At 31.4% G+C, this 10,608-nt stretch overlaps 1 protein-coding gene across 4 annotated transcripts in view; it reads right to left on the reverse strand.

Moving 5' to 3' along the window:
• LOC107722911 (RNA-binding motif, single-stranded-interacting protein 1-like) overlaps window positions 1-10,608 on the reverse strand; it is a 73,814-nt gene that overhangs the window by 3,783 nt on the left and 59,423 nt on the right. For all 4 annotated transcript variants that reach the window (XM_016531408.1, XM_016531409.1, XM_016531411.1 and 1 more), the window contains exons 8-13: window positions 8,891-8,940; window positions 7,745-7,832; window positions 7,588-7,638; window positions 4,870-4,980; window positions 2,774-2,854; window positions 424-502 (exon numbers count right to left, since the gene is read on the reverse strand). In XM_016531408.1, the coding sequence (XP_016386894.1) occupies window positions 431-502; window positions 2,774-2,854; window positions 4,870-4,980; window positions 7,588-7,638; window positions 7,745-7,832; window positions 8,891-8,940 (453 nt within the window). In that variant the 3' untranslated portion in view covers window positions 424-430. The remainder of the gene's footprint in view (window positions 1-423; window positions 503-2,773; window positions 2,855-4,869; window positions 4,981-7,587; window positions 7,639-7,744; window positions 7,833-8,890; window positions 8,941-10,608) is intronic.

The following is a 10,608-nucleotide window of genomic DNA, read 5'->3' on the forward strand; positions in this document are numbered from 1 at the left end:
GATCGCTTTTAGTTTCACTTTCACTTTCTAGATTCGCGATCGCACGTACTCTGTTTATACTATGGAGCGGCAGTACTTGCCACACATTTTACAAGATTATATGTTTGTCAGTGGTATCTGCAAATCATTCGCCATCGTCCTCAGTCATCTCTCCTTACTCTGTTTATGTGGCAAGTGAAATTTTATGTAGCCTACTGTAGGATGTAACAGGCAACTGTTACACCATGTCTACACCGGATGCGACAGTTGTCGTGTCGCGCCGTGCCGCATCAGCTAAAGTCTGTCTACACTGGACGCGACAAAGCGACCGTTGAAAATCAAACAAAAACTTTTTTGTCCCCCTGGGTCCCAAGAGCTTAAGGTAGAATGACACACATGTGCAGGTACGTGATGTATATGTGTGGACAGGTGTGATTTATTTACCTCTTCATCACTTGGCCTGCTGATAGGTATAAGGTGAATGATCACTGGACGATTCCACCGGAGGTTGTGGACTGTTCTCCTACAACAAAACATGCGGTTTATTTTCTCGCATTTATGCACCAAACCAACACAACAAGCACAGATCATGAAAGTTCAAATCAAAACAGAGATCTGCAGTGCTAATGTAATATAAGTCAGAATATCAATGACTGAAAGTAGTTTTCTTCACATCTTTCAATGATTACATGCGCTATTAGGGATGAATGTCACAAAACATATTCATATTTCACCCTAAAATAAGATGACATTAGATTTCACATTCAGTCTTTTTTTTCTGTATTACTTTAAAACATACTGTAAAAATAAAAAAATTATAATATAATAATTTACTTGCAATACTTCAATTTAAATAATTGTTGTTATTGTTATTATTATTATAATGCCTCAGATGAATAAGGATTTGGGGAGAAAGTGCTTAATTGTCATAAAAATGATCTGGTTTACTGTAAAAATAAATTATTATAATACAGTAATTCATTTTTTATTATTATAATATATTTTTTATATATTTTATTTCAGAAATTAACAGAAATTAAAGGGCAAAACCCACAATACTACAAAGCATAAATACTTTAATAGTTCAATTTAAATAATAATTTACTGTTATTGTTATCATTATTATTATGCATCACAGTAATGATGATTTAGGGAGAATTAGCATAAGTGTCATGAAAATAATCTCACAGTGTAAAGCAATGTCATCAGTCCTAAAAATAATATAATACTAGACTCAATTTGAGTATTTTCTGTATTACTGTAAAAATACTGTACATTATTATTATTATTAATTTATTATACTGTAAATTAAATTGATTATTTTATTATTTTAATATTTAATATATTATATATTAGGCAATGCATAAACTACTACCATAATCTATAAATACTGTGCTTCAATTTAAATATTATTATTATTATTACTATTCTTGTTATATTATTATTATGCGTCACAGTAATGAAGATTTAGGGAGAAAGTGCATGAAAATAATCTCACAGTGTAAAAACAAAACAAAAAACAATGTTCCTAAAAACACGCTTTATTTTCTTCCAAAGTATTCTATTTTATTTCTTTTGTTTGATTTAGAGCACAGAGACAGCGCTCATTAAGATAATAAATGATATTCGCTTAAATTCTGAATCTGGCAAAATATCAGTGCTGGTACTACTAGATCTCAGTGCTGCGTTTGACACTGTCGATCATAACATACTACTAGAGAGACTGGAAAACTGGGTCGGGCTTTCTGGGATGGTAATCAAATGGTTCAGGTCATACTTAGAAGAGAGAGGTTATTATGTGAGTATAGGAGAGCACAAGTCTAAGTGGACGTCCATGACATACGGAGTCCCACAAGGCTCAAGACTTGGAGAAACTTGTTCATGCCTTTATCACTAGCAGGGTGGACTATTGTAATGGTCTCCTCACCGGCCTTCCCAAGAAGACCATTAGACAGCTGCAGCTCATCCAGAACGCTGCTGCCAGGATTCTGACTAGAACCAGAAAATCTGAGCGTATTACACCAGTCCTCAGGTCCTTAGACTGGCTTCCAGTTATATTTAGGATTGATTTTAAAGTAGTTTTACTCGTTTATAAATCACTCAATGGTCTAGGACCTAAATACATAGCAGATATGTTCACTGAATATAAACCTAACAGACCACTCAGATCATTAGGATCGAGTCAGTTAGAAATACCAAGGGTTCACCCAAAACAAGGGGAGTCTGCTTTTAGTTATTATGCCGCCCGCAGTTGGAATCAGCTTCCAGAAGAGATCAGATGTGCTAAAACATTAGTCACATTTAAATGCAGACTCAAAACTCATCTGTTTAGCTGTGCATTTATTGAATGAGCACTGTGCGATGTCCGAACTGATTGCACTATATTCTATGTATAATCGTTTTCTTAAATTAATTTTAAACCTCTTAAATCAATTTTTTAAAATCATTTTCAAAGTTTTTAAATTCCTTGTTTTATTGTTGTGATTATTTTTTTCTTTTCTTTTATGTAAAGCACTTTGAATTACCACTGTGTATGAAATGTGCTATACAAATAAACTTGCCTTGCCTAGAGTATTTAGAGTATTTAGTGATTTAGAGTGATTTAGAGTCCAGTTCCCTGGAGATGTTCTACACAGGTTTTGTGCGATTCTCTCCAGAACATTTCAGCACAGTTGCACAAGCCCAGTCTGTTCCTGAACTTTTCTCCATTTATGGTGATTGTGAATTCAGGAAATTCTTCAGTACAGGACGAGGTTAAATCTGTCTGGGAAAGTGTTTTTCGTCATGAACCCACCTCTACTGAGACGGCGGTGGTCTGCATGTGAGTGTATGGAGGGATATACGGCCCCTGGAGAGCTGGATTGGCTGGCATAAACTACACAGAGAGAGATGAGAGAGATTCACATGAACACACCAACATATGCTGCTACAAATCTGCACACGCTGTGTTTTGTGCTCATATTCCGTCAGCAGTTTTATATTTGCTTGCTTTAGTGCATTTCTGCTGAGTTGTGCATGAGTCATGCGTTGCCTGCATGTGTTTAAATATATACATTTTTGCAGCCTTTGTCCAGAATATGCAGAATGATCTGTCTTTTGTAACACACAAAAAAATATGATTACACTAAAATTTCCAACATAAAACTTAACATTTTTCATTATGCACAGAAAATGTTTTTCCATTTTATGTTTTAATTGCAACTTGATTATTCACCAGTAGGTGGCTTTCAAGTTTAGTCATGCAGCTTGCTATAAATAGCATACTAGTTCTGCAGTATATAGTATGCACACTGTGCACAGCATGCAAATTTGTATGCATGCATATTCGGACCTAATGCATTTGCCAAAATGTGCAGTATACAATAATGCACACGGCATAAAAAACGATCCCATAATGCAATGCACTCACTTGACTCAATGCACTTGACCTTTTTAGGTTTAATGACAAATAATATCACAATTGAATTTCAATACTTCTATATTTCTATTCATTATTTTACTGGGTTGCCAAATGTTAGGAAATTAGGAAAGTTTAATTAAAAATGCAAATGAAAACTATCCCTGCATACACGGCATAGAAAAAGTCTCATAATGCAAAGCACTCACTTGACAATGCATTTGACCTTTTAAAATGTAATGACAAAAGTAATATTGCATTTATATTTTAATAATTCTATTTTGATTCATTATTTGGGTTGCTAAATGTTAGGAAATTAGGAAAGTTGAATTAAAATGCAAAATAACTTTTTATTTCATATGCAATGTGATGAGGTCATGTGACAGCAATTTACCATACACATTTTTTGTATTCAGGGCTTGAAAACGAAAAAACTAATAATAATTCAATCGGTTCACTCCGAGCAGAATCGATATTTTAACATTTCTGTTCCTGCGTTCCTCTGTATTATTATCGTTCCGAAACTGGTTTGCCTAGAATAAATACCGGTTAATTATGTTATTTTTAAACTTTTTTTTTGCCTATAATAATAATAATAATAATAATAATAACAGGCTGCAATGTTGCAAAATATGTTGTGTCTGTGGGCGCGTGAGGCGCCGGCGCGATGTCGTCATACCAACACTGGTTGGTTATACAGATAGAGAAGCAAGACATCATTCAAAACCGTCAATATTTGCAAAATAAATAAAACCGTAAAATAAATAAAACTGTAAAGCTTTTGCAAAATAAATAAAACTTCTTTCTGCCTTCTCATTTTTCTTTCAGTGAACTTTGGATCACGTCACAATGATCCGAAACTCAACACATTTTCTTCTTTCATTTTGTTAATCTGTCAATGATTTAAGTGAAATATATTTTGTGTATAGGGCAATATAAGCTATTCCTTTTATGTAAGCCTATAGTTTTATTCTGTTTTCTCCATTGACAGAAGCGCTGCAGGTGCGTGTGATCTGTTGAATCCATCTTACACTATCCTCAGATAAACTCTAACTTACCTATGATGAGTTCACAGCTGAGTGCATAGGCCGTACTACTTGAATTCATGATTGGTTGACAGAAAATTTCAAATATTAAATGGAACGATAAAATAACGTTATTAACCGGTTAATGGCCATTTCAAATTTTCGATTCTGTTCGGAACTATAAAATTTGATTTAGTTTCTGGTTCTGTTCCTGTCAAAATTTCGTTCGTTTCCGGTTTTCCTTTTCGTTCCTTGAACCGGTTCAGAGCCCTGAATTTGATATATAGTGCCTACTGTTGCAATTTAAAAAAAATAGTAGGCAGTATGCAGTGTATACTGCAGTATGCAAACGCTGTTGCATTCTGTCTGCATTCACAGACACAGACTTTAACAGCTGGAAATGATTTTGCCGATCTTGAAGAAACAAAACAACACATATGTAAGCACTCAAGTGTTGATTGTGCTCACCGTTCCTGCGCTGCCCAGAGAGAGGTGATTCATCTGCTGAGTGAGAGGACCCAACATGGACGCGGGCTGCAGAGACATGGAGTGATCTATAGAGGGCGATATCACTGCTCCCTACCACACAACGAGAGAGTTACAGTACATTTATTCGTTTAGGAAGAAAAAGCAAGAAAGGCACATACATACATTTCCTTTTAGAACTGGCCAGTTTTAAATAAATAAAAATAAAAATAAGTATGATTATTTTACTCGATATATGTGTGTACTATGTATTTTCAAGCATTTGCAGTAATGTGACTGCATTTTCCAGTGTTGTTATTGTTAACTCAAACTATCACAATTTGTTGTGATTAACTGAAATAAAATAAAAATAATAACTATTAGATAAAAAAACAGACTTAATATGTTGCTTTGGCTAAAATAAACATGAATAAATAAATAATACTTGACTATTTTACTCAACATGTGTGTACTATGTATTTTCAAGCATTTGTAGTATGAATATAATATAAAACAAAATAGAAAATAAAAAATTGATGAAAAACGTAAAAATGAAAAATACTGTTTGCCAACTAACTGAACAAAATAAAATACAATAATTAATAAGTATAAATAATACTTGACTATTTTACTCAATGTGTGTATTATGTACTTTCAAGCATTTGCAGTATGCTGACATGATCTTTTCAGTGTCGTTATAGTTCTCTAAAACTATAATTATTCACATTTGTTGTCCTTAATTGAAATAAAGCTGAAATAAAATAAAACGTATATAAATATAAAGCTTAAAAATAAAATGTTTGGCAAATGACTGTATAAAAAATAAAATAAAATAAAATAAATAATGTTCTTACAAAAAAGTTGGAAATAAGCAACTTAATGATTGGATGTATATTTTTGTGAATATTTTTGCTTATTTCAATAATAAACTAATTTGCTGTATTCACCAAAAAAAGTAGCAAACTAATACTAGTAATACCATGGTATTCTTTGAAATTTGGGATAAATTATGCTTGTGATGTTTAATATGAAGTAAATGTGACTTATTTGAGAGTTCACGCGCCCTATGATCTCTTTTATCATGGCCCAACACCCTATAAAGCCCACTTGGCAGGCAATTGGAGCGCCCTAGGTCTCTCTGGGACGTGCGTGATGAGTCTTGGTTTCTTACGCTGTGAGTCAGACTCAGTGCCATCACTGGCCTTTAAATGCCACAGTTTCCTCATTTCTGATTAACAACACTCAGCTCTATACGTCCTGACTCACACCAGTCATTATAGCACACATTACTGATATACGTTACACACACCTTCTTGAAAACAAACACACACAGAGTCTCATTTAGACTCTCCCTGTATGACAGTCATTCATGAAGCTTCACTTATTACACACACAATCCAGCATCTGGGTGTGATTCAGGGTTAATGCATGTATGCAAACACACACTCACACCAGTGTTTCCTGCACAACAGTGACGGCCGCTGCTGCCCTTCAGAAGTAGGAAACACATGTCACTTATCAATGATAAAATGTCAACTGTTTCATTTTGCTATAGTCAATGTTGCTTCTAAAAGCAGCTTCTCAAACAATGAAACTACTGAATGAAATATCCGACTAAAATCAAGGTGTCTGTTCTTTGTAGCAATGTTATTTTAGTATCATTGATACAAACTATAATAGTTTCTATTAATATTTTAAATTTGATTTGATTTTTGTATTTTCTGTTTTCACTTTACTTTTTGGTTAAAGTTTTAGTAATTTTGTTATGTATTTTTGTCATTTATATATATATATATATATATATATATATATATGTGTGTGTGTGTGTGTGTGTGCATATATATACATACATATATTTATGTCTATATAGTTTTAAAATTTTTTTATATATATTTTATTTATTTGTTTTAATTTATATAGTTTTAGTTATTTTATTACTTGAAGATAAACTAAACAAAAATGAAAGTTTTTAAATATCTTTCAGTTCATAATTTTATTTTATTTCAAGTAACGAAACTTTTTTCCTATGATTTTGAGATTAACTACAAAATACATATGACAATAATAAAATAAAATAATATTATAGTCCAACTTTTTCCACAGTAATGTTACAAATGTCATTATTTTATCATATAAAATAAATAAATGTCAAATTATGAATAAGACAAAAAAATAATAAAACACAATCAAATAAAAAAATTAAAAATAAAATTGAAATACATAAAATAAAACATATTACAGTTATTAGTATATCCAGTTATTTTATTACTAGTAAAATAAAATTTATAAAACAAAATAAAATATAAGAAATTACAAAAATAATTTAAATAAATAAATAAAATAATTAATGTTATAATTATTAGTATAGCCAGTTATTATATTAATACGGACATGTAGAAATAAAAAGAAACATTTCTTTATAAATGTAAACTTCAGACTCTTTATTCTGATTGCATGCATACCTTTGCACATTCTTTAATACTGTGCCCACCTACCAGTTTATTAACAATTTTATTTGGCATAAGATTAATTCTGATTACTCAGAATGAATCCATAAATTGCTGTGGTTTCTGCTTTAGTATGTCTGTTTGGACTCGCACTGTGCCCGTCGCCCACACTCTCAGTCTATGAGCAGTCATGAGCTAGTTCAAGTGTATTTCTCCCACACAAACAAACAAACACTGCTCAGGACAATCAGAGACGGGCAGTGCTGAGACTCACCGGATGCTGCAAGATGTAGGGCTGATGGGTGACCCAGGATGGATTCTGTACCTGAACAATAAAATACAGATTATCAGCGTCCCCTAAGACAGTTCTGATGCATCCATCTCTGAGACCTCCATCGGTCTGTAAGCAGTAGAGTTTGATATTATGTTACCTGGTATGTGGACACAGGGGAGATGTATGGAGAAATGGGGGTCTGTGTGATCATTCTGTTTGTAATACTGTAGGCGGTCGGATAGAATCTGTAGAAAGATCAAATCGATATATTTAAGCAATAATTTATGACAGGTTGTAAATATAGCATGATAACCTTGAGTACGATTATGCTGCCTTCTTAGATATCTTGTTATGTAATTATATAAATATAATTCATTCCATACTGAAAAGCATTAATAAGTATTAAGTACTTGAACTAGTGTGTGAACTGGGCATTTTCAAGTATTTGCAGTATAAATCTGCAGATAAATCTCTTTCTAGGGTTGTTATTGTTAACTACAACTATTAAAACTAAAATTGTTCTTTTTAATTGAAAAAAAAAGCTGAAAATAATCAAATGAAAAATTTAAAGTTTAGAAAAATGTGTTGCCTTGGCAACTAACTGAAATACATTAAAAAAATAAAATAAAATATACCCTTTAAGAAAAAATAGAGTTGAAAATAAAGAAACAACAAATGTAAAACTTAAAAAAAAAACTTAAATGAAAGTTAGAAATGTTGATTTGGCATCTAAAAATAAAATAAAATAAAAATAGCTTCAAAGAAAAAAATAGAGTTGAAAATAATGAAACTAAATATTTAAAATGTTTAAAAACTTAAATAAAAATTAGAATGGTTGCTTTGGCAACTAAAAACAAACAAATATATAAAATAAAATAATAAAAAATAAAATAAAATAGAGTTGGAAATATACAATTTAATGACTGGATGTTCCCAAATAAAAATACTAAAAATTAATCACAAATTTTTTAAAGAATTAATCAACTACATTTAAAATTTAAATAAACTACTAAAATTAAATTTAAAATAAAGCTGAATTAAAATAATCAAACAAAAAAATTGAAACCTAAAAAAATTTGAAATGCAGAAGCATTTAATAAAATATATAAAAGCTAAATAGAAATAACAAAAATAAATAAATAACAAAGCACATAATAGTAAGTACTAAAACATGAACTAAAATTAAAATGAATAGAAAAAATATAAAAATAAAAGCTAATTCAAAATACGAATAAATACTACAACAGTGTATAAATAATACTACAATAACAATGGCTCTTTCTCAGCTCTTGTTGTCTCGTACCCATTTTGCATAGCAGCTGTGGTGGGGTCGTATGTGAGTGTCATGCCAGTCTATGAGAGAAAGAGAGAGACATAAAACATAATTATACACTATTCATCTCATAGCTTTTGAAGTGTTGAAAATGAAGTCAAAAGTGTTACTTTTAGCTTGTGAATCATGTGAACCTGAGAAGAAATGACTTCATACATCATTTAAAAGAGACTGAGCAGAAATGACGTTAGTTTAAAAGTTAGTGAAGAGAAAAGCTCAGCATTTCAGCACAGATACAGACTTGCTTTGATAATTTCATTGCATTAGGTAACAAAATATGTCATTAAGTGTGGCGCTGGTGTCTTTTTGTGGCTACCGTACTTGTCAAATAACATAAACCTGAAAACAAATGACACTACTGCTCTCTCCTCCAGTTTGCAGCCAAATGTTTAATGTTGTCACAGCCATTTCAACTTGTGGATTAGCTTTTAATATTTATTCTCGGCGTGGACAGAATCCGACATGTCTGTCCAGTCAAATTCAGCGACATGCGCGGTGAAACTGCATAAGGTTTAATGAAATTATCTGGCGTGACAGAAAACCCATCGCGCTGTAATTACATGCCGTCTAGTAAATTTCATTAGAAAAAACACAGTATCGTCTCAATTAAGTGATGTGATGTGATACATTTTACTTCTGATTTTCTTTATGAATTATCATGTGACACTGTGAACACTGACCACAGGAACGTGACTCGCTCTGCTCCAAAACCAACTTAGATGACTATACCGGCTGTATTTTAAGGCATCATATCTGAAGGCTGTTAATTCTTTGTGTTTATCTATTGCAATCCCAGAATGCATTGTGACAAAATCAATTGAATAGCAGATAAAGCAAAAGAAATGTTGATTATAAATATGAATAATTCAATAATTCAATGAATATATATATATATATATATAATTGTATTTTTAGTTTAGTTTAGTTTGATCACTGCTCTTTGGGACTAGTTAATGACTAATTAAAAACAAATCTCGGAATGCTGTTGATTCTAAATACGAATAATTGAATCCTGAAATTTACAGATCAAAATAAAATTAAATGTACCAATCAAAATAAAATAATATAAACAAGAGTGTAATACTTCATAAATAACAGAATAATAAAAATTAAATAATAAATAAATAAAATAATAGAAAAAATGTAGTACATAAAAACTGGTGTCCTGAAACGAAAGACACATTTCTTTATAAACAGAATGCAATGTGATCAAATCACTTCAAGATGGCAGACAAAGCAAAAGAAATGTTGATTATAAATATGATTTAATTCTGTTCTGAAGAGTACTGTTCAAAATAAAATAAAATAAAATAAAAAATGAAATAAGAATAAAATAATAAATAAGAATAAAATAATAAACAACAATAACAAAATAAAATAAAATAATAGGTTCTTTTATTAATACTGTTAAAATCACTTCAAGATGTCAGACAAAGCAAAATAAATGCTGATTATAAATACAATTAATTAAATCTCAAAAAGTAGTGAAATATCTGTGCGCTATGGATTTTTAGACTAGTATCACACCGCTACTAAAATCTTCTGAAATTACTTGTGAGTCGAGTCTCCCGTCACAAATCAGTCACTTATAAGGGTACATTTCAGTTCCCTAGGTTTTGGAACAGCACGAGTGTCATGATGGGAAATGACAGGTGACTAAGCAGTTTACACACACACACACACACACA

Source organism: Sinocyclocheilus rhinocerous, unplaced genomic scaffold, assembly GCF_001515625.1.
Source record: "Sinocyclocheilus rhinocerous isolate Xijiao unplaced genomic scaffold, SAMN03320098_v1.1 scaffold934, whole genome shotgun sequence".
Classification (NCBI taxonomy): domain Eukaryota; kingdom Metazoa; phylum Chordata; class Actinopteri; order Cypriniformes; family Cyprinidae; genus Sinocyclocheilus; species Sinocyclocheilus rhinocerous.